Here is a 24,987-nt window from a genome sequence, read left to right on the forward strand (position 1 = left end):
CTTCATGGAGGTCTCGTGATTTTCCAGGAGCACAGTGTACATTTTGTGGTCATCAGTTCTATTCTGTTGTTGGATTACATAGCAGGGTACAAATTAAAGAGCAGAGTACTTTAAATGGAGTCATTTATTTCAGATGTGTTTCTTGGGGGGGAAAAAAGGAAAGAAAAACAATTGCTGTGAATTCCTGAATAAGAGCAGTAACTTCTGCCTGCTATTGTAAAAAAATCAGGGAAAGAAAAAAAGAAGAAGAAAAAAAAAAGATTATAAATTTGTGGCAACTTTATAAAATGGTTCTAAGAAACCCTAACAATTATATTTTGTAGCCTTAGCAGGCAGTCTTTGTGGTGGTTTTCTACTCATGTTATGAAGCAAGTACAACTACACAGGACAATATGGAAGTGGAGTGAGAGATTAATATCTGCTTTGGGCATGTAAAATATTTTATGACTGTAAGCTCAGGGGCTTGCATTATGACGCCAAAGCTGCTTGATGGATGTGAAAGTCTCAAGCTCCTCTCTCCTGGGTGGCAGTGGAGGACAATAAGTATCATTTGAGACAGCAGGTTGTTTCCCATTGGCTTTTAAAATAGGTGGGTGGAGTGGTTGATCTCTTCAAGTCACAATGGGCAACGGAGTTTTTCTTTGGCAGAAGAATCTTTTATCCATGGAAATGGATTCAAAACCACCTAAATAACCTTTGAACCATAGTGAAAAATTTTCAGTTTAGGAGAGTTAAGGTGGGTCTATACTGAAGTTGCAGGTAATTGAACAGATGTCAGCATGGAGCTTGGTACATGCTAAAGGCTCCTGGCTAGGCAGTACTTTCAGTGCAGGCACTTTCCTGGCCACATGCCTGCCTAAGCTTACTTTCAAAAATTAATTTGTTGTTGTTTTTGTCTTGAAACAGGTTTTTGCACAGAGCTCTTTTATTGCTTCAGTCACGCATAGCACACTAAGGATTTGCAATAGCTCGGTCTGGGTAGTAGAGTGTCCTTCAGCTTCATGCATCCATCATACCTCTTGTGACTAAAGAAATCACTAAAAACCCTTTCTAGAATTTCTACTACAACAGAAGTTACACAATTTTCCTCTTCTGGAGACCTGTGTCACATGTACACTGAATGAAGATTAGGCATTGGAGGGTAGGGAAATGTCATGTTGTTGGAAACTCTTTTAAAACTAAGATACTTAATAACAAATAAGAAATTGAATATTTTTAGTGCTTCATGTTGCTAAATGCAACATGAAAATCAGGTACCCTTTGCTTCTGGGTGTTTGCTTTGTTTAGAGTGAATGACTTAAGCCATGCAGTTTCTTTTTTTCCATATAAAGCAATCACAGACTGAGGTTTTCTTGTATGCTGCATTTGCAAATGAAATTCTGTGTTAAGAATCATACTGGTCCTATCATAGCACAATGTAAGTAGTAGAGAATTTTGGCTTTGTCACCTTCTTGGCAGATGCCTGTTTTGTCTCCCTTCTCCTTATGAAACCTGTCAGCCTCTTTCTTCTCTTCCCTAGGAGGTATCCATCTTACTCCTGGGAAGAAGGTGAAGTCATAATTTTGTGACAGTTTCTCCACTCTCTCCCAGGTCCTGTTCCTCACACATTTTCTTCCTCTTGGAAAGTGCTGTAACTTCGTTATCACAGTCCTCCATTGTGAGCAGAGGAAAGGAAGTTTGTGAATACCCTCTTTTGTACCGCTTCTCTTATCATTGTGGCAGACTACAGACCTGAATAATTCTTGATTTGGTTTTCTTCTTTAATTTTCAGTTCTGCTGTACAACATACAGTTGTTTAATTTATCCCACTTCCAACTCTAAACATCTTTCAGATCCTCTTCCAATATTCCTGAGCTTCTACCTTGCTGTACTTATACAATCTCTCACAGAACTGTGGGTCTGAAGTGCTCACACAAGGAAATGTATTGTATGGTTCAAATACAGGAACTGACATTGCTGTTTCTGACAGAGTAATGTATTCCTACATAAAATGGGATATTTTCAGATTGATTTGGAAAAGGACCCTGTACTCTCCACTTATGAGACCCATGCAATTTACCCATAAACAGTCCATTAAGCATCATTAGTGCAAAGAATAAATGTACCGTAGTTTCATATTAATTAAGTGCTCTCTGTAGAGTAAACTTTGAAAGTTAAATGAAAATTCTTAAGCTATTTTCTCAGGTTAGCCATTTCTCTTGGGGACAAGTAAAGCTCATTTTTAGTACACGTTCCACAACCAAAACTTGCATTTACCTAAATGACCTAGCAGGTATGTGGGTATTTTGGAGAAATGATAAAAAAATTCTTAAACTGCTTCTTGCACCAAACAGCATCTTTTCAATTCTTTTTTATCATTTGTACATACTTGGGGTGAAAAAACAACAAAATATATAAAGTGAGGGAAAATAATAAACTCTGAATGTATTTATCACAGTGGGTAGATTTAGATGGAGAGGATACAGGGATTCATCCAGAAAAAATCCCTGTCAGAAAAAAGGAAATGTTCTACACCTTTTTTACTCCCATTTCTGCTCCTCCCCTGCTTAGAGCACAGCAAATCTATGTGTTACATTCTTTTGAGATTTGTTAGTAGAAAACATATCCAAGCTGCTGTTTGACAAAAAGCACATTGGTGATGCAGCCATTTTTTGGGGGGAGTAAATATTGCTTTGTAACTCTTGTCTACCTCATATTTACAGTACATCTTTCCTGCACGTTTAGGTACACCAGAAAGCCTGGCAGAAAAAGAGCGACAGCTCTCTACTATGATCACCCAGCTGATCAGCTTACGGGAGCAGCTCCTGGCTGCCCATGATGAGCAGAAAAAGCTGGCAGCCTCACAAATTGAAAAACAACGGCAGCAAATGGACCTTGCTCGCCAACAGCAAGAACAGGTGAGGCTCCAAGAAAGAAACCTGTGAAAATGGTTCACACAGAATGCTTAGCACAAACACTGTTCTGCCTGGTGTTGCTTCCTTTCATGTTTTTTGTTAAAAGAGCTTAAATATCCACAGAAGTTACATATTTTTTCCAGAAAGAGGAAATATTATAGGACCCTGAAAAAAAAAAAAAAAAAACCAAGGGAGGAGTGGATGACAGATTTGACAGTTGTTTCATGCACTGAGATGCAATTTTGAGAGTTATGAACAAGCCAGACTGTAACCACTATTTAACTCTTTCTCTTTTCGACAAGAAAATAACTAAACAAAAACCGCTTAAGCGTACTCAAACCTTCAAATATCTTGTACAAGTAGGGTTTGATTTGTTTGTTCAGGCTGTGGAGGGTTTTTCTTGTATTGTTTTTTTTTGTTGTTGTTGTTGCTTTTTTCTTGATTATTTGTTTGTTTTAAAGATGCAGTTGTCCAAAGAGTTGTCCTCTTCTCATTGAACAAAAGTGCAACAACAATGATCCCATGCACTAGTCCCCCAGGCATTAGATCAGACAGATCCAAATTAATGTGTGGTTTTTAGGAATCTGACATTATTACTTGAATTATCTTTTCAGTTAAATATATTTTATAGGATATATACAGCAATGTATGCTCTGTTGATTTTAATGAGTTGTGACGTCTGGTATTTTATGTGCTTGGGTATTTGCCCACATGTAGGAATATGGACTCATCCCCTAATGGAAAATAACATAAAGGAACACTGTAAAAAATCAGAAGTTAGAATGTCATTTAGCCATCTAGAGATGACACAGTAATTAACTATTGACACTTGTGAATAAGCTAGCACAAATTAATCTTGACACATTTGCAGACGAGTGATATCTTACAGTGAACACTTTGTAATTATATTTCAAAATGAAAATTAAATGACACTTAAAACTAGGTTGTCATGCTCAATGAAGCGAGCATGTAGCTCAACCGATAGGCAAATAAAATTCAGAATTTGAGCCACATGGTGCTTGTGTACCCTACTTTACTGTGTCAAGCCTATACATCAAGACAGTGCTATGGTAATTGCATTGCAGGGTCTTGGGTACATTTCCTATCACAGTGCTGCTCCAGCTAAGAGGAAGCTTTGAGATTAGATGCTCCCTGGTATATTTCTTGTTTTCATCAGGAAATGCCTATTCAAATGGTGCTGTGTTGTACAGGCAGGTACAAAAAGCTGTTCACAAGCAGTCAGAACCCTGGCAGATCAGTTACTTTGCACATGTAAACAAAAATCTCCTCTTTGTCTTGGCTATAGTTTACCATGTTAAGCTGCAGCCAGGTCACCAGCAGCTCCAAACAATACTGGTTGCAGAGTACTGTGTACCTGTGAAAGAATGATAGAGCACTGATACAGAATGGCCCATGATGTAGCTCCATGATCTGCCTCATTTCACTGTGAAGCTGCAAATCGGGATCATCTTTTACCTTTGCTGAGACTTTAGCAGTAGGGGAAATGTGGACATAAACCTAACAGACCTCATCTTTAGTTACAAACACTGCACTTCTAGGATGGAGTCACACAATTGGTGTGTTACTCATTAAAAATGGTAACTCCAGCTCTCATACAGGTTTTAAATATTCCATATAACACTGTCCCCATCAGGGCTGTTTCACCAAGCACAAACACCACATCTGGCCACTGTGCTGACAACAGATACCTGAGGCCCTAGGACCTGCCCCTGGGCTACCTGGGCACATGCACTGCCAACTCTCTTTGAATTCCCCTTTTCACTCACACACAAGGGTCTGCTCTTTCAGTCTTCACTCACTGTATTTTATTGACTTGCTTGGGAGGTTCATCCAGAAATATTTGAACACCAGGCTCCTAAAAGGAGTTTGAGCTCTGTTACAGGCATTGGTTTGCTTGACTCCATTTTCTTGTAGCCCTTTGCCTTCATCCAGCCCCAGAATCTTGTGGACCTTAATTTGTCTCCTTGAGGCCTTGTACAAGACTTAAAATATGTATGAATTTTGTGTTGATTTCTCTTACAAAAGTGAATTTTAACTGAAAAAAATTACAGAGTTATTTCCATGTGACAGTGAGAGAGAAAAGAAATGACAGCCTTAGTCTCTGTGTGTGCACAATTACAAGCTGTTAATATGTGACTGCAAATTCCTTATGAGTTAATCTGGACAGTTTTCACTAAAACGATGTGATTGTTTATTTCCAAACCAACCTTGATACATTCCTACCATTTTTTTATCATAAAAATATTTTACTTAACTTTCTCTGTTTATAACTGAGTAAGTGTGCTCAGAAGATGTTGGGGAAGGACACCAGGAGGGTTTTTGCTAAAACCAAAACAGTGGATTTGAGTGACCAAAATACCTTTGTCACCAACTCCTTGCTGTTTTATGTGATTCCTCTGCTCTAGATAAATATTTATAGGAGGGGAAATTACACTTAAGAAATGAAGGTAGCAGAAGTGCTGAGGCTGGGATTTCCAGGAAACACAAATCTTGTCCTCATTTTAGTCTGCTGCACAGTTACCCTTCCAAAGCAGAAGTCCAGTTGTTCCCCCAGCTCACTGTGGCTTCTTCCCTGTGGCTGCCATCCACATCACTCATTGCAAGAAGCAACTCTGTGGTCTGAGGGCTAGAGCCTATTTCCCTTCTGCTCTAGCATGCTGATTTTGTTGGAATCAGGGAGGTAGATAGGGTATCTGTAGCAAATTCTCAACAGCGTCTTTGTGTTCCCTACCCTGAATATTTGCTTTTCTCCATCTATGTTAGAGAAGGGATAGAGTGAATTTTACCCTTCAGATCCCTTAATGAATCTACCAAATGAGGGTGAGAATACCTACATATTTCATAGGGCTGTGTGGAGGATCAGTTACTGAGCACCAGGTACTGCTTTTACACAGAATAAGGCTCTGCTTCCCTAAGCGGCTCCAAGGATGATTTTTGAGATTTGCAAGAGAAATAATATGCTGCTCATTTTGAAGGGAGTCAGAGAAGCTTACCCTAGGAGCTTGTGCTGAATAGTGAAGCATCTATAAACACTAGCTAAGGCTCCAGTTCAGCAAAGCAGGAAAATGTATGTTTAACCTTAAGCACCTGCGTAATCCCATCCCCATTCAGAAAAGCACTTAATTTTAAGCATGTGTTTCATTCCCATTGTAACTAACAGTAATGCATCATAGTTAAAGATCACCACAGGCTTAAATGCTTTGTTGAATAGTGATGAGATTATTCACAGGCACACAAATAAACTTATGTTTCTGTGCTTTTCAGAGTCAAGGCCTCAGTGCTTAAAATACATATTTCTTACTCGCTAACTAGATTTTTATGTTGCATTTAAATTTACCTCTAAAAGACGCCCCATTTAAAAAAAAGTTAATATGCTTAATAAAAATATAATAAAGAATAACAAATATTATGGGTTTTGGTCAATAGTGTTGACATTTTAATATTGCTGCTTTAATTTAATAGAAATTTTATTTGTAACAGATTGCAAGACAACAGCAGCAACTCCTGCAACAGCAGCACAAGATCAATCTACTGCAGCAGCAAATTCAGGTCAGTGTATTTTATTGCTCTCTTCTGATTATACTTAAGTTCCATTTATGGAGAGGGAAGGGTCTAAAATAAAGCAGCCACATGCTTTACTAACAAGCCTCAGTAAAGATGCTCTTTATGGGAGTTCCTTGCGTCCCAGAAAATTATTGTCAGACATCTTTTTTGGTGCAAAGAACTTTAATAGGCAAAGTTTTCTTCTGAAAGTTATGGACTATTTTTAAATCTCACCATCTTGTCATAATTCTGAAATCTGCAATCAGTTTGACTTGTATTGTGTGAAGTAAAAGCAGATTCTCAATCATTGTTGGAGGAATTCTGTGTTTTACAAAGACAAAATTGAGACATCAAAGCAGTACTAAGTCCCTGGCACCAGTGTGCTCATGTACAAAGACCCACAGGTGTATGTGTTCCAGGTGCCTTTGGAGTAATTATACCCTTGTGGATCTGGTAGTATTCTGGAGATATTTAATTATCTGTACTTGTATGCAGAACATGGTTCAATTTTGTGCAAGTATACATGGGTAGGGACTGACATGGATGTAGAGGCATTGTTGGCGTGTCACTGTAATACCTTCTCTGCTTCCCACTTTGAAAGCATTTCCATGGGCCTATTCACTGATTGAAATATTTCAATTTGGTCTGACAGATGATTGTGCTGCCAATCACTTATAAGCTTGGGCTACCCATTTCTTTTCCTTAATTAGCTGATTGCTATGTTACTAGATGCCAAAACTGAAGTTTTTCTTTCCCTCATCCCAAAGGAATGCTTGTAAATGCTTTTGAAAATGTTGTAATGCAGTTTCAGTTACACTTTTAAGGAGTTTATTTAACAGATATAGATGTGTTAATACCTCGTATGAGAGACACAGTTGAATTGTAGAGCACTGTTATTGTTGTTGCCTATTAGAAGACTGTATTCGTATTAGGTGTGCATCAAGGATGGAAGAGATATTAAGAATAGTGAAAGGAAGAAATGCACCATATTCTCTAAGTATTATTTGCAAGTCTGACTTCAGAGAGCAAAGAATAATGTAAAAAAATCTTGGCATAAAATCTAAGACTGAAACCTAGCTAAGGGTACAAAACAGAAGAGTTATCTGCATGAGAAATTTCTAATTTTAAAAATTCCTTTAAAGAATTATGAAAGAAGAATTACAACTAAGTATTTTTTGTTTCTGCTTGGAGAATTGTAGGTATGTTTGGCTGGAGAGTATCTGCTCTGTAGTAAAAAGTTCAAAGGTACTTCATGTTTCACTTCAGTCAATACTTTCCAGTAGCTTTACCCTTCCACTGTCTCCAGGGAAATGTGGTCTTAGAATTCATTCGAGCATAGATTGCAGTTTCATTTTCTCATTCACTTCCATCTTTCCTCTTACATAGTGCTGAACCCTCCACAGGTTCTTTCCCATCCTTTCTTAGATGTATATGCAAGGAAGTGTTTTGATGATTATTCTATTCATCTGAGCTAAACTAGTTCTTGTTGACCCTTCCTTGTATTTGCTTCCAAATTCTTGCCAATATATAGTACTCTTATGCCATAGTTCCTCAGTGGTTTGGCCTCTTTATTTATTTTTGATTGTTACATTTACATGAGTCTAATCAGTGTATTTGAGGATTGAGGACTGTTTCTTCTCCCAGTTGGTCAACCAGATTGGTAGTGGGCATCTCATGGCCCGAGGAACACTGTAGGCTCCAATGAGAAGCTCTAGGCATGTTGGGCAGATGCCAACTCAAACATCCAATGGTCTTATGGGGAGATTACTAAAAGAAAGTTTGCTGGAAGATTGTCTTCTAAACACCAGCTTACATAGTCCATTTGCTTGGAAGCCAAGTGGTTCTGCTTTGTTTATTTGTTCTGTCTTAATTTTGTGGCAGATTTGGCAGCCAGAAGTTGCTTGAGAGAGAAGTTAGTTGCTAAGTTGCCTCTGCAGTCCATAGTGTTCTTTTGCTGCTGTAGAATTGGTTATGAATGTTACAGTTTGAGATATGTTGTTCCTTAAGGGCTGGAGCTGGGATGGAAGCAAAACAGGAGACAGAAATAGTGCTGGGCTGTTTCTCCCAGGTCCTCTCCCACCATCTTCCCAAGAAACCTCAATATTAGTACTGAAGTCACACTGGTGATTCTGGGTGGGATTCATCATATCAAAAATAGGTAACTGCAGTACAGACTCTGTCTCAATTAATTATCCAGATTTTTCTTGTAGTGAGCAGTGAGAAGCAAAGTGAATAGTTTTAGGATGCAATTTGTCTTGTACTAAAGTAGGTATTTAAAATATATCAGATACATTGTTCCCTAAAATGGCTGCTTATCTCCATTAATAAGAAGGATATGCATCCCAGTGGCTTTAGTATAGAGGTCTGATGCGAGGTCAGGTGAATTGTGCTCTCTGTGGCTTGAAGGGGAAACAAAATTTCTATTAAATATTTACATTCTCAGTTTAGTTTTTGGGCCCGGTAGAATTTGCAGCTCTGTCCCCGATAACTTGATTTTGTTTAGAAGGCTTGTTCAAAGACACTCTTGAGCAACCATTTTCAGGAAACAGTGATTACCTACACAGAATGGTGTGGGCTCTTATCTGTACTTTGTATGCGTGGGAAAACAATAGTACCCTTCCCTGCCACTCCCCTTTTGAAGAACAGGTGCCAGTTCCACCTGGGCAGGGGCCTACTCATGGCACAGATACTTGAGGCAAGTACAGCGTGTTCTCCAGGATGCAGGAGAGGGGCATTGCTGATGCAACGTTTTCAGCATGAGACACAGAGTGTGTCAGCTGTCCTCTCCTGAGGTGCAGTGTTAATTCCTGAACAAGAGTTGCTGTGAATAAGTGCACCCAGTGTAACTGTTTAAACAATTAGAAATTGCTTTAGAAGGGGCTTAAAAGATTTATGTCAACCGCATACAAAAGTTAAAATTATTTATATTAAATAAAACATGTTTCCCCTGGACAACTACTGGGTTAATTTACTGAGAATCTACATTACTTAGTATTTATTACTTATATAGTGCATGTAGTATTTAATAATTTTAACACCTTATTTCATTTAATTGGTGAAAGGGTTTTTTTGTTTGTTTTATTTCACTTTTGAGACCATTTACTGGAACACCTTACTCCAGACTTGTTATGCATCCAAAACTTTGTCAATAATCTATGAGCAAAGAGTGCTTTAGCTAGGCTTAGTGTATGAAAAAAGACAGGTATTTCAAGAGTACAGAGGTAATTAAATGTTCTGCATAATCATCTCATGTTTTCTATGTGAGGCTAATGTTTCTTTCAGGGTGTATGAGTTGGGGAAAGCAGTTTTGTTGGCTGAAGGGAGTGGGAATCTGGACTTCTCCTCAGTCCTGCTTCTGATTACCAGAAATTTGGCAAATTGTTTCCTTTTCCTCAATTCAGCTGTAATGTTTTGAGAATCTTAAATGAAAATTTTTCAAATAACTGCAGTGTATTATTACTTTTCAGCTCAAATGTTCACAATCTTCATAAACACTCTTCTACAAAGGAGTCCACAGAGATGGGTGGAAATCTAGTATGCCAAATTAAGTTCTTTGTTCTGCAGAGCTGTGCAGAGAAATCATTGCTTTCAGTGTAAATTAAAGTTGAGAAGGTAATGTGGGGCAAATAAGAGCTCACAGATCAGCCTTCAGGTTGATTAAGATTTTTTAAAAGATTTTTTTTTAAATAAAAAATATTCATTCTGAAGCCAAGGGCTCAAAATTGGACTATTTCAAGAACATCTCTTAGCCTGTGCTATGAAAGCGAAAATCTCTAGCAATAAGTGAAAAAGCTGTTTAAAGGAGGAATTTGGTAGTACATCATGAAGATAAGACTAGATTGGAAGAAGAGAAGACATGCATTTCCTAAATGGTTCCAAACTAGTGGTCCTGAAATCCCTGTGAATTCTGTGCCTCATTACCAGAATTCAGTCCTTTCAGAATAAGGCTTAGAGACTTCTTTTGAGCCCCTTCATCCCCAGCTGAGGAAAAGAGGTGGATCCCACTGATGCTTTGAGCCTGTTGCTCCAGGATTTCCCTCTGAGAATGGGCGTTTGTGTGGATTTAAGGGATGAAAGTTTGTAGGGCTTCCCTCCTCTTGTGAGTAGGTTTCGTTCAAGCAAGTCCTAAATTGTGGCCAAAATCTTTAAAAAGGACAGTGATGGTTGAGGTTTTCTGCAGAAATCTGTGATGAGGATAACTGTGAAAGATGATCCAAGCTGCTTTTGTCCATTTCCCTTCACCTTATTCCTCTTTACTGTGCTTATTGCCATTGCAAAGCATTTAGTTTTCTGTTTGAATCAGTACAATTTCCATTGCATAGAAAAACTGGTTTCCTCTGCTCTCATAAGTATTCTGTTTAAATTCAGCCACTAGAAATTACTCCTAATAGTAATTTTTTCTAGTTTTAATCTCTACATTCATGCTGTTCTACTTCCATGTAAATGGTCTTATATTTTCTGTTTTCCTCAAATAGGGTGTACGTGACCACTGTGATAGTAAACAGACAAAAGAATAGTAACATAAAATTGCAATTATTTAAACTGTCTTTGAATAGGAATCATTTGAATCATAAGTAAAACTTAAGAGACTGAACCAACGAGTCTCTCTTCTTATCCATGATTAACTACTGACAATTGAGGTACCTGGTGAGCTGAATAAGGACTATCTCTTTATGTGAAGTACATGTCTAAAGATCAGGAATAATTACATTCCACATTAGCCTTCATAGCCTCCCTGACCTGGTTAATTAATTTTTTGCTAGGATAATAATAGTAGAAATAGATTTAAAGATACGCTTCATCATTAAGTATGTAACTGACCTCCAATTTTAAGAGCTGAACCTTTCATGTATTGCCTTTTGGAGACAGGGTAAAGCTCCTTGCAGAGAGATTGCTGAAAATGCACAAACTGGAATCCAGTTATTGTCAGCTCAGTTACACTCTCTGAGGTTGTCTCTCTTTGTAAACTCTATTTAGTGTTGACAAGCAAAAGCAATGGTAGTGCTACTGTTCCAGCGCCAGGGAATATTCTCCCCTACCTTTTTTTTTTTATTGATCATATAACTGATCCCTTTCTAGCAAACTCTGCACAGGACCAAATAAAGCCATTGAAAGCAATTTGATACTTCTATTGGCAGGGTACGCAGATCAGATACTCCCTTGAAAGAGAGAGAGAGTTATAAACAAAGCTTAGAAGTCTAGGAATAGCCCCCAGCTTCAGCAAACCCTTAAAATATTTTGTAATTGTATCTTCAATCATGAATTAGCCAGGAAAAACAGACCTTTTTTGCCTTTATATTTCACTGCTGTATGCTGTTTTTAATTGCCCACAGGCACACTGTTGTGATCTTCTTTGGAAGTTTAAAACCAGGATAAAAATGCAAATCTAATTATTTCTTTTATCTAATCTAATTAACTTTTACAAGTAATGATAGATGCACTGCAGCCTCCCTCAAACATTTTAATAATGATGTTTCTGGATTAAAGAATAGGTAAAAGTACTGTAATTTATAAGCAGGCAAGATTATAGCAGGAGAAAATGTAAAATATTGTGGTGGCTTAATAAACTATAGCTAGAGTTTATTAATTTACAGTAGAAAGGATGCATTTCCCTTAAAACCCAGTTTGCTTGTGAGTTGATTCCCAGACATCATTGGTATATATTTTAACTGTTTTTTTAAGCAGCTCAGTATTAAAAATAATATATATCCAACTCCCTTCTGCAATGTAGTTGTGTGCAGTTGGAAGAGAGAAATGCTGTTATGTGCCTGTAACTTGTAGCTGGCTGCTAAATTGCTGATTCCACTTCACGGGGCTCTGCCGTAGGTGTGGCACCACGGCTCCTGTCCAGCTCCTATGTTGCTCGGTGTAAATTGAAACTGATCCAATGGAGGAAAGACAAATATGCTAAACATCAAAGTCAAATGTTTCATATTTTATTTATTATCACATACTGGCTTATTAATGAGTTCTAAAGTCTTTATGTGATAATTACTCAAGCAAAAGATCTATTGTAGGCCGGCTTTTCCCAGTAAAAGGCATCTTCTTCATGGCTGGCTGGCTTGGAATTTTCTCTGTCAGCTGTGAGGGAAGAGAAGTGATGTAGGATCCTTGCCTTCTCTGAGTAGCACATGCTATAATAAGTATTCTGGTGATGCTCTCTATTCTTTATTCAACCTCTTCCGAACTACAAATGCTTTGACATAACAAAGTGGTGGTGGCAAAAAAGACACAGTGTGTGCAAGATTCATACTCCTCTGCTACTTGTAAGCTTCTGATCTTACCCCTTGGTCCCCCATTTGCAAGGATCCTGCTAGCTGTCCTGCCCCTGAGGCCCTCAGTCCCTGGAAAGTTTTATCCTGGCAGAGCAGAATATAGTTCTGGATTTGCCTCTTAAAACTGCATGCAGTCATGAGGGAGGTGGGGAGGATGTGTTTTAAAAAAATTTTTCTGTGACCTTTTAAGAGTTAAATTAGCTGTCTTGCAGTTTTCTAATTCATTATATGACTTTTTTTTTCTTATTTTGCCTACCCAAGTCTAAACAAATTGTATTTAATGCAAAAATTAAGCCTTGTGTATCTCTTTCATATGACTTCTCTAATTATAGAGCAGTAAATGGTAGAATAGCATATGTTAGCAACATGAGCAGCAGTCTATGAAATGAGCTACAAGTTAATAAAATGATCTTGTGGTGATGTTGGCCAAATGTTAGCACACATGTTTCGAAAAGTGGTATTTCAACAGACTTGAAGAATAGGACTTTGGCACACGGGTGACGAACATGATCTGATGTGTGGAAATTAGTTAAACCAAAGTAAATGTCATTGTTTCTTGGGCTCATGTTGGTGCAGAAAATGATAGAAGTTGTCCTCCCACTTTCCCTCTCCCACATGCGTTTTAAAATTGGAAATGAAGACATAGACATCGCCAGTTCAAGTCCTGCTGCTTCATTTGTTGGGGCGTGCTGTGCTGCGTCCTCACCAGTGGCTTAAGGACTTGTTCTCAGCTGTGCCTCTGCCAAAGCCAGGGGCTAAAATCCCATTGATTCTATTCAGCCCAGACACTTCCACAGGCTTCGCTTACAGAAGAGCCTATGATTTGAGCCCTTTTAATTTAGAGGCAGATTATAACCAGCTCCTGAATAACAGCAGAGGATCAAGCAAATATTTGCTGCCCACCTGTGCTGCTGCCTGGGGGTCACTCTTGGCTGGTGCTCTGCCTGTTCCAACCCGGTGTGGAGCGACTGCCATGGCTGAGCCAGACACCCTGGTCTAGCTCTCAAGGAGTTTGGCTGAGGTGATGCCCCTCTGAACCTCTCTGATGCTATTCCTCTGGCATCACCCCCTCTGTCAGTCTCATGATGTACTCTTTTCAATATTGCAATATTTGGGATAATGCAATAGTAATGCAATAGTAACACAAAACCAGTTTCGTTCCGTAGTGGCATGTGCACAAAGTAAAATGGATAGCTGGGAGTGGAAATGGTGCCAACTGGCAGCCTATCTAGCAGGACTGATCCTCTGAAGTCTTACTTGCTTGAGTAACACCCGCTCAGCCAGTGTTTGATGATTTGTGCACTAAGTGTTACTCAAATAACTGGGCTTTGCAGAAGCAAGCACCTCTTGCAAGGAAGGACTTAGGATATTGGTATTGTGGTTGGAATATCAAAGGTATAAATGCGGCAGGGATTTCAGGGAATGTAATTTGTTTTATTAGACAAACAGATGTAGCTGGAAAAAACAGGCAACCATTTGGGCAAGCCAGCTTTTTTCATGTCTTACATCAGTGTTACATTGAAACATACTCCTGGACTCATAGAAACTGCTTGAGATATTGGCCTTTCATTTCTAATTAGGTACTTTTTCTGTGATAATTTCTATGATTGACAACCATGTGATGGCCAAGAGGGAAAACAATCAGGTTTTGCATTGCTTTTTCTTTTTTTTTACCCCCTTCACCTCCACTATTTGACACACTCATCAGGAGATACTGAAAAAAGAAAATAGTTAATAAATGTTAGTATTGAAATGACTTGATTTATGGAGATATTCAGATATACAGGCAAGATATAAGGCTGGAATGTGGTGATATCAGAGGTCAAAATTTCTGTCTGCAGAAGCAGGTATTTGGAGGAAAATGATGAAGTACAGCTCCCCATAAAGAAGGCCAAAAGCGTATAGCAAATAAATTGTAAAGTACTTCTTGAAATCTTACAGTAAAAAGTTAAATTTATCAGATGAACTAAATCCTGGCCTAAGGAATCAAAGCGTTTTTTAGTTGTAATTGTGGGAATATTCCAGAATGTAAACGTATTACTGAATCAATTTGAGCATAAAAACTTATTTTTAATATATTTAACATCATGACAGCAAGAAAGAAGTAAGTGCATTGCTCTCTGAATGCATTAAGGAATTATGAATTCACATAAAGAAAGTAGTAGTATGCGCAATCCAGCAAATGAGCGAACTAGATGCTGTTTAACATTTGGTATACACTTGATGGCATGTAAGTAAAAGTAAAGTGAATGAATATTTCTAATATTTTCTGTCTTATGCAACCAGCTAATCCTGGCACTCGCAAAAATGTCAAAGCATAGTTCTCAAGGAAGATAAATGGCCTTGCCTGGGTATTTACCTATCTAATCTTAAGGTTGTTAAAGTAGGAAAAATTGGTTTATGACTGCAGTTTGCATGCTATTTCCCTTTGTCTGTAACATTAAAAAAGCCCTCTCCCCAAATAATTAGATAATATACTGGCTTGTGTAGTATGCAAGGCTTTTGCTTCCTTGAAAGAACTAGTCTTTTATATAAATCTTGCATATATCATCTTCAGCAAGTTGGGCATTTGCACAGCTTGGGTAAATTATGTCTATATTGAGAATCTAGAAGTTACACAGTGTGCATTCCATACTTGAGGGATGGGAAATAAAAGTTGATATACTGTGCAGCACATGATATAACACAGTGAAATATCTTTTAAATTCCAGAGGGATGCACTGACATCACCACGGTTAATTCACATGCAGTAACTCCCACAAAATGCTATTAACTTTAAATCGAAATTTGTAATCATTCAGTAAAAAGAAAATAAATGATGTAAACAGTATACAATGGAGCATTATGAAATGCTGAATTAATCTTATTCACCCACCCAAAATGACAGTGTAAGAAACCATTGAAGTTGTAACACCAAATAAGAAAAGCAAAGAACTTCAGAGTTGAGGGTGAAGTGTGAAATCCATCTTGAGACACATCACCGTCACACAGTGTGGAAGGGCACTTCTGAGTATTTATTTTAAAGTAATGTATTAGGCATTTTTATTCTCTAAATGAGAGATTAACCAGTTGGAGGAATATATATCTGGCTTAAAATCTCGATCAGGTAGATAAATGAGTTGCGTGGCTACTTGCTACAGGTAACAAAATAGGGCAATACATACCTAATAGCCTAAGCGTAGACTGAGATCCTGTACTTGACAAAGCAATGTATATAATCTATAATACATCGAGCTAAACCTTGCTCAAAAGAGGGGGTATGGCACTTGTTTTTGCTCTGACAAGGAGTGATTGGTATGACGAGCGCTACTATCACATTTCTAGCTTTGCCTTTTCCATCTCATTGAATTTTATTGGTGATATATTTTCAGGATACTCATCTCCTCTATAACTGCATATCTGAGTGTCTCATAAGCTGAAGTGTATTATCCTCACAACACTCTTTTGAGGCTGAATAAAAAGCATATAGATATTTGGGGGCATCTAATTTTAGATATCTAATTTAGGTGACTGAATTAGGACTTTTGGCTCCATATATAAAGCAGTCCAGGTGCTGTGAATTACCTTCTGTTGATTAGACAACGAGGTTCCTAATTTAAGCACCTTAGTTAAATTTCCGAAGTGATTCAATCCAGTTCTTATATGAAATTTGACAGAGTTGAAATCTGTGGTTTCAGTATCTGTAGGGTGGTTCTCTACCATCTTGATCATATTTTTCCTATGATGACTTTCTATCAATTTCTCACTTGCCTTAATTTACTCTGTTGGAGCTTTTAGCCAGAGTGAATCCACTTCAGCCACACAGAGAAATATTTATGTGTTCCTCTCACCCGCTGCCCGCCCGCAAGTGAAAACCAGTTTGGGTAGCTTGAATCTCCCATGTGGCTGAGCTGCTGACCAGAAGTACAGCCATTGTCACACAGAAACAGGCAAGTGGAGAGGCTGCTCTCACTGAAGTCTGTAGTTTCCCAAATCCACATATTTTCCTTACAGATGTGGAGCAAATTCCGTGGCTGTGAAACATCCTTTGAACAGTGGCTTTATTGTGGAGAGAAAAATACGTTTTTATTCGAAGAATGCCTACATTTCTTGGCCGTCCCTCACACATTTTGTAGAGCATTACTTGAAACAGACTTAAATAATGTTTTTTATTTAATCAAAATGGCTGTTTCTAAATGGAGATCTTAAATGCCACATTTTAGGCCAGAATATATTTTTACAGCCAAGTTATAAACCTCTGAAAAAGGGGGCTTATAATGGAAAGGTTGACACAACGTTAATTTTAGTGTTGTAAATGCAATGGTATAATTTTGGAAAAAAGCCTTTATAGCTCTGCTAAGATATTAATTGCAGGAAATTACAGCATATCCTATTAAAGTATTATGTCAGTGGCATACATAGCATATAACACCTTTGCATATTCTCCCTTGTTTTCACGGCAACGTTTTGCATTTTGATCTGTAAAGAGTAGGTGGATGAAGTGGCTCAGAGTTTCTGATCACTTTTGCTCAAGGGGAAAAATCCACCCTGGGGTAATGCTTTCTTATGGCCTACTCTAGAAACTGATCTTCTGTTACCAGGTAAATCTGATCTGGGCATTGAGGAATGAATCAAATTCTGCTCAAACGAAAGCCTTTACTTTGTTTTTTGTCTTGTGAACCGAGGTTTTTAATTTGAACCTGACTCTTACACAAATCAGGTTTAGCCAGGTTCTTTCCAGAACGAAAACTACTTTTATGACACTCTTTTTTTTTGCTGATAATGGTTTACTTTTCATTTACTTACACTTTCAGAATCATTCCTGACTGTTACTGCAGCTGCATAGTAGGCACAGTCACTTTCCTTTTTGGTGTCTGTTCAGTCAATTATTCAGAAAAGCGTTTTATGTGTGTGTGGGGAAGGTGTAGATCTCTATTAAGATGAACAATGTAAATACATACACTGCATTGTACAGTTTTTATTACTAAGAAATAGGTTATTTACTACAGGTCTGTCACTTTTAGGACTGCATGGGCATGGTATAATAGTATCATGTTTTCTTTATAGAGATTTGTTTTCATAAAGTTATTATTTGTTAATACCTCGATTTTAATACACACTGAATTGTAGCCTTTGATGACAGTCCAAGGTTGGATGGTTTTTAACTGTGGTTGCTATTTTTAACAAAAATGAGCCAGTACTACATCAGTTTTTTTCTGACTGTCAGATCCTTCAGGACAAGTGGGCCACGTCTCCATATTTGTAAAGCTCCTCATGTCGAAGTCCTGCCTGGTGCTTTTCATTGCTACTGTGGCACGAATTTGTAGTGAAGAGTATCAATAATAACATGCACAGGGGTTTGTTTAATGTACAAATGGGATCTGGAGTCTTGATATTTTATGTCTTCCCCTTTGACAACAGTGGAACATGCACAAATCTTTGCACAAAAGAATAAAAATCCTGACTTGAATAGTTGATGAGTTTTTAACAAGATGGGAGAAAAGGCCTTCTTAAAGACCCCACTGATATGCAAGCTCATTGGACCATTGATGTTTCCCATTAATTGCAGGGCTTTAGCATATAACCATCAACTATATCTGGTTTTACTTATCAAATCCAGAACTGCTTTTTCTCTGCCTGCTGAGCAGGGAAAACGCCATGCTGTACCAGTTTCTTTTTACTTGGGTCTCCGAGTATCATCAGGATTAAAGCTGTCAGAATAGTCAGCCCTCTTTATTTTGTGGTTTTCAATACAAAGCCTAATATTGTTGCTTGAGAAATGGAAGGCTTTCAATGTGTTAGCTAAAAACTGCGGAGTGGACAAAATAAAAAAAAAGGCCCCTGTTAACAGCAGGCATTGAAATATTGCTTTCACCATTTCAGGGAAAGAAGACACAACTCTGCACTTTAATTTGTTTTTATTCTACACCAGTAATTTTTCTGTATTGGCTTAATCCTACACTCAAGTATAAGGAAAACTCACTCTCAACTTAGTGAGAGTTTTGCTTCATTGAATGCAGTGCAGGGTACCATTTCCTCAGCTAGTGTTGTTCATGTACTTTCCACTTATGTCGGTCTAATACTAGAAGTCCAGAATTAGGCCCTCTTTTTAAATACAAAAAGAGCTCACATGGAAATGACAGCATTTCATTTTACTTTTTTTTTTAAATTCCCTGTAAAATATTCCTCTGCTCTGTGTGTGAGTCCATCCACCACAGAGAGCTTGGAGGCAGCTAATATATTGCATATGAATATTTTTTGTCTTCCATGTATTTACTTCAGTTATCATTTTGTGCAATTAAGTTTTTTTTTGTAATCATCAGAGTCCTTTTTATTTTGTTTTATCCAGGACAATATAGATGTGTCTTCGCGATAACGCTTTGTAAAGAGCAAAACTAAAATGGTATCTTTATTAATTTCCTTTTGGTTTGTTTTAATTAGGAAAAGAGTCTCTTCCTGTGCAAAGCTACAAATCTGTAATTTTATTTACCCTGTTTTTTGCTATCATTTGAAATATGCATGCATTTTAGGCATAACTTTAGGAGGAGCAGAATATACTAGTAATTTATACAATAGACACTGATGATTATTGACCATTAAAGAGTCGTAAAACATTTCCCGTGTGAAATAGATGCAGCATCAAATGTCTTTATTTCTGACAGTAAATGTTTCAGGTTTACTTCACAGACATTGATGTTATTACATAAAGGTAAAAACCTGGCTAAACTCTGGAAAAGAAAGGTCACTTCTTAATAAATGTGAGGAGTTGCAAGCAAAAGGAAAAAAAATACTTTGAAGAAAGTCCCAGGCTCATGTGTATATTAACCAGAGCAGATGAAATGATTTATTGGGTTTTATACACAATCTGTAAAGGGTAAGCATTGCTAACAGAATGAGTGGCAGCCTCAGGGAGCTGAGTAGCCCCCAGGGACCAGCCTTTGTTCCTCTGGACTTGACAGACATGTGTCCCTGCTAAATGAGGGCTTAATTTCTCTCATATGTGCACAATTTCCAAGCTCAACAAAGGCAGCCAGGACCGGAGCTATTTAAAAGGGTCAGCTCAGGAGGAAGCATTCCTGGAGAAAGGGGATGCTAAGGGCCTAATTACTCACCATAGTTCAGCAACTGATTTTTTTTTCTTTTTTTTTCCTAAACAGGGTTTATTAACATGGAACTGCCACTTTCATTTTACATAAACATACATTAAAAGTACAAAGGTGTTATTTCTCTTTGCAAAATTGCCCTTTTAAAAGTCCTGCTTGCTAAAAAAAAAAAAAGGTGCACTCATTTCAAGTCTGCAACGAAAACCACCATGTCTTTAAGACCTTGGAAAGATTTTTTTTCAAAATGTGCAGAGAAATTGCATCTCCAAATTCTTCCTCTTATTTCTCAGTCTCTCCTTTTCTCACATATAGTAGTAGGAGCTGTCATTAGTGCTTATTGCTTTTATATAACTATGATAATTAATATTGTCCAGATAAATGGTTCAGCATATGTAAAGCATTTTAATATTTACTTAATTACATGTCTAGTGTGGTATGCTTTTTATAAGCCTTTCAATGCATATTTAAATATGTCTGAATATGTGTTTAAATATGTAAGAAGACCTTTATGGTGCCTTCGGAGTAGTCTTGTGGTGCTACCCCTTACAAGTAGGTCTTTTACACCCTTTTTCCAATGTGGGGCTCAGGTGCCTCCTGTGTTACTGGTAGTTGGCATTCTCTGTGGAGAACAGGCCCGTAGTTTGACAGACTGATGTAATTTTTTTTTTTTTTTTTAATGTGGAAAACACTGTTATTTTCTTTGGATAGTGTTAGCAAACTCTGTTGTTACCTTGAGAGAAAGATGACCCACTCCAGTGCAACAGGTTTGAAAATGTTGTGGTCACCACTGGCAAAGCACTTTGTCAAGAAATACTATGTGGTTTCAGGCTTATTTCCTACTCCGAAACAAACAGGAAACTCCCTTGTGAAACAGGCAGCCCCTTTGATTCTTCTCAATCAGAACATACTGATCCTCTTAAAATCAGAACTCAAACAGGTGGAAAAAAGTGTTTTCCCATAGCTCTGTGAAGTCATCAGCTGAACAGGCTTCAACATGGCATAGGAGAAGGCTTTGGGATGAGTGGCATCAAACCTTGTAGCCCATGCTCAGGACATGGCACATGTACACTTGTGAAAGCTGAGACAACAGCAGAAATTATAGAGTGACCTTGGTAGAAGCAACTTGCTTGTTGGATCAAGTTTGTCATGTGATTTTTGTGTTATATCCGTATTTTAAATTTCAAGTTTGAATGCCCTCCCCCTTCAGAGCCAATATATTACTTTATTTACAATATAATGATAATACTTATCAGAATTGTTTATGAAATTAGTTGAGAATCTTACAGTCTCTCAGATCTACATAAAAGAATTGTAATTCAAAAAGCATTAGAGAAATAATTTTTTCCTAATTTCATTATTTTTTTTCAGTATATCCATTACATAATCTAGGTAACACAAGTAGGTATCCTAATAGAATTAACTGAGCAGCTTTTATTCTTTGAGCTTCTGTTGTATATATAGGAAGATGGTAAATGCACAAAAACAGGTTGAAAAATGCTAAGAATTAAATTAGTTGCAAAATTTTAAATGCTTTCAATCTTTTTCTGAGTAGACATTCCTCTAGCAATAAGAAGAATTAAAGATTTTAGAGGTAGCATTTTAAATGGAAAATATCCATTTCTGAGAAGAATGGAATGCATGATGGATCACTGGAACAGGATGTAGGACTCTTGGCTTATCTGCTCCTTCCAGGCTTTGCTTTTTCATGCTGAAGAAGAGAAAAAGAGTAGTAGGGAGGAGCACAGAGTTCCTTAGCACTTTTTGAGAGGGTTTGCTCTTTTAAAGTCATTATTAAGTAAATAATCTTCTATTTCTTTTCCCTAAATAAATGAATTCTGACAGGATGGAAGCCACAAACCTGTCCCAGATCCTACTTACCTTGGCAAATCAGAAATACCTCCACAGAATAGAAACAGTACCTCTGCCTTCTTCATCCTGGTAACAGATTTACAGCTGTCAAGACTTAGAGTCACCCATTTATTTCCTTTCTCCCTAGAGATGACAAAGTACATAACACTTGATGAGCTGCAGCATCCAGGACCATTAAGATATTAATGCTACAAAGGCCTATATTGCAGGTTGAAATCTTGCCTGGATTAAAACATTGCTTCAGAAGAAGTTAAGGAGCTACATATATGCAGGGATATTTGGTAGTTATAAGGCCCAGGGAAAATGGTTTAACCTGGATTCCATGTGGATTCTGACTAAGCCTTTCTCTAAAGATTTGTTTTCATTTTCTGGAGGAGGAGGGGTTTCTTACCAAGAGACTTTCTTTCCATCTGATTAAGAGAAAGCACCTTCTAATCTAAAAGGAAGGTCCCACACAGATTATCTTCTTGTCATGCTATGACAGGACCCAGATTTCATTGAGGCTTTTGTGAAGAGCTGGGGAGAGTATTAAAGCTCTGGCTCCACTGTACTTAACTTAGCTTTTTTTACAATAGAAAAAAAGAAGATGAACTAATGCTTACTGTTACCAGCTAAGAATGAACTTTTATTCCTTTGCTGCATTGTTGTCTGGTTACCAGAATGAAATGTTAATCATGTAAAAGTAGGGTAACTCTCTACTGAAGAAAGAAGGAATAATCAACACGTCTCACATTTTTGCTACCTGACATTTTGACTCAGTGTTGCAATTCGCCCCACTTCTTAGATATTTTTCTGTATTTACCAATGTCCACCTTTGTTGTATGGGAGGTTTATTACTATTTTGCAGCTTACTTTCATAAAATGCTCATAATGAGTGCAAATTTTAGAGTCAATCTGCCTGTTTGTTTCCTGTATTTATCAGACCATTTAGTTTAAAGAAAAAAAATTTACACAAACCCTTAAACCAAAGCATTTTTTACCTTGATTTCCTAAGGAAAGAACTTTCAAATAGCTGTGCTGTGTGTCTGTCTGTCAGAGTTCCAGCTGAAGAGTTTTTGGACACAATAGATAATTAGGTAACAGCATTTGCGATATAGGAAAAAGCCTAAAAAGTATGGCATTCAGTTAAGTCTCATGAAACTTAGTGCCCTGATAAAGCCTTTTAGCTTGTCCTCGAAGTAATGGCTTTAGACTAAGCTCTCCTCATATTAGAGCTTGAATAATATAATTGGGAAAGAGATGTTAAAGTGCCCTGAGTTCAGGCAAAGTTTTGATCTGGGTTTATACTTTAATAGGCAGTAGAGAAACAAAACTCTGTGTTTGCATCTCATGCAAAACCATGGGAAACAAGCATTCACAAATCACATTTCTCACTAAACTACTTGTTCTAGATAGGTGCATGCTTCCCATGGAAACAGAGCCTTGGGTACTGAGCAAAGTAATGCTCTCTTTCCTTCTTTGCAGAAGGTCTGCACATGTCCGGGAAAAGAGAATGAAAAAGATTTCATTTGTGGTGATACATTTCATCTCAGCCTACATATTTTCTGCAAATCTACCAGTTAGCATTTTGTTTGGAGTTTCAGTGATTTGCTTGGTATATGCTGCACGATTTGAAAAAAGATCTTACTGGGAGATTTTGCTCTAAAGAAACAGTCAATCTGTCACCTGCTGTAGCTCTCAGGTTCTTCCCTTTGTTATGCTGGCATTGCTGAGGCATAGTTAAAATGTTTTCCATTTTATGCACATGAGCTTTTGTGAAACTAATGCTTTCTGAATGTTCGGTGGCAGTACTGTGAATTTGCTGACAATAGTCCTATCTAAATTAGATTTATGGAACCAACTGAAATAATTAAGGTCTTGGTGCATTGGGGACATAAATTATATTTTTGGAAATAAGCTTCACTTCATTTATTCCTTGTTGTAATACTCCATACTCAGGGATCAAGTGCTCTATCTAACATACCATCAAGAGAAGTGCTTTAATTTCATTAGGGTATCACTATAGTTAGGGGGTTTCAGACAGATCTGTAGCTTCCACATTTAATCCATAAATTTTAAATTATTTTTCAGTAATTTTCTGCTAGAAACTATTTGCCTTAAAATATACTGAGCTGTTTTTTGTGTATCTTAGGAAGGAGGTACAACCATGCCTGGACAAAGTCTGGCACTGTGTCAAGTACTTCACTATTAATTTTTATCTCTGGTCCATAATTTTCTCCTGACAGTTTGTACTTTTTTCCCCATGTGTTCATTGATAGGTTTATGATCAACTCTGTTTCTAATGTAACAGGCTTCCTCATTTTATAACCACAGCAGTCCAGTTCCTCATAATGGCTCACCTGCATTCAGTGATCTTGTGCTAGGGAAGCTGGGCAAACTTCCTAACCAGGAAAAGTGTGGTGTATTTGAGGAATGACTGGGGGATCTATCTGTTTTATTTTTCATGATGCTTAAAATGACGCAGTATCGTGAAAGATCTTAAAAACTATATCGTAACACTCAGAGGAAGCCACTTGCTTCTTCTCTTGGGCCAATAGTTCTAAACTCTTTGTTGGCTGAGTTTATGAACTTCCTAGCTCCTTTCCAGGGTTTATATCCCATCCATGTGACTGTACTGCAAGAGTCCCCCACAGCTTTGTGGTGGTGTTACCCCCACGAGGGAAGTGTGTTGGTGTGCACCGCAGAATACACCCTGCTCAGCTCCTTTGGCTTCTCTTGGAAGGAAGACCTAGATGTGAGAGGAGTGGAGCAGTGTCCACCTGACATGGGATCCAGACTTTGCTTGGATTCAGCCTGAATCCAGGGCTGTGTAAGAAACACGTGAGCACAGGCTCAGTCTTACAGAGGCACAGCAGGACGTTTTAACCCTCATGTTTAAACGAGGCCTGACTTAAATTAGTGGGTTACTCTTTTACCCAGCACTCACTCATTTATCACATCTTACATCTGTGGTTCTTGGACTGGTACTCAAGATCAGAAACACCTTTCTGGGAAAAGGAAGCCCTAAAACTCCTGAAATCTCTGTTCATCTCAGCAGAAAGTGCAGACATCAGTAGCTATGTGATCTGATTCACTCTCAGTTTAGTGAGTAAAATAGCTTCACAGAAAGAGAGGCACCAGGGCTGGCAGGACAGCAAGCATGGGAGCAAGTGTCTGGGAAAGGAGAGGCATTGCAGAGAGACCACTGGGGTGGGAAGACTTTCCACTTTGAGGAGAGAGGTGTTGCATCCTGCAAGCAGAACTATGGAGTTTAATTGCAGGAGTTTTAATCTTTTTCCTTCTGAAATTTGCTGTTACAGGTGT

The 24,987-nt window shown here is 37.9% G+C and overlaps 1 protein-coding gene across 8 annotated transcripts in view; it reads left to right on the forward strand.

The window, feature by feature from the left end:
* The window catches only part of SOX6 (SRY-box transcription factor 6), a 373,677-nt gene that overhangs the window by 223,869 nt on the left and 124,821 nt on the right, over positions 1–24,987 (forward strand). For all 8 annotated transcript variants that reach the window (XM_048307281.1, XM_048307282.1, XM_048307278.1 and 5 more), the window contains 2 exons: positions 2,725–2,897; positions 6,396–6,464. In XM_048307281.1, coding sequence (XP_048163238.1) covers positions 2,725–2,897; positions 6,396–6,464 — 242 coding nt within the window. The remainder of the gene's footprint in view (positions 1–2,724; positions 2,898–6,395; positions 6,465–24,987) is intronic.

The sequence above is a fragment of the Corvus hawaiiensis genome, chromosome 6 (genome assembly GCF_020740725.1).
Source record: "Corvus hawaiiensis isolate bCorHaw1 chromosome 6, bCorHaw1.pri.cur, whole genome shotgun sequence".
NCBI lineage: Eukaryota > Metazoa > Chordata > Aves > Passeriformes > Corvidae > Corvus > Corvus hawaiiensis.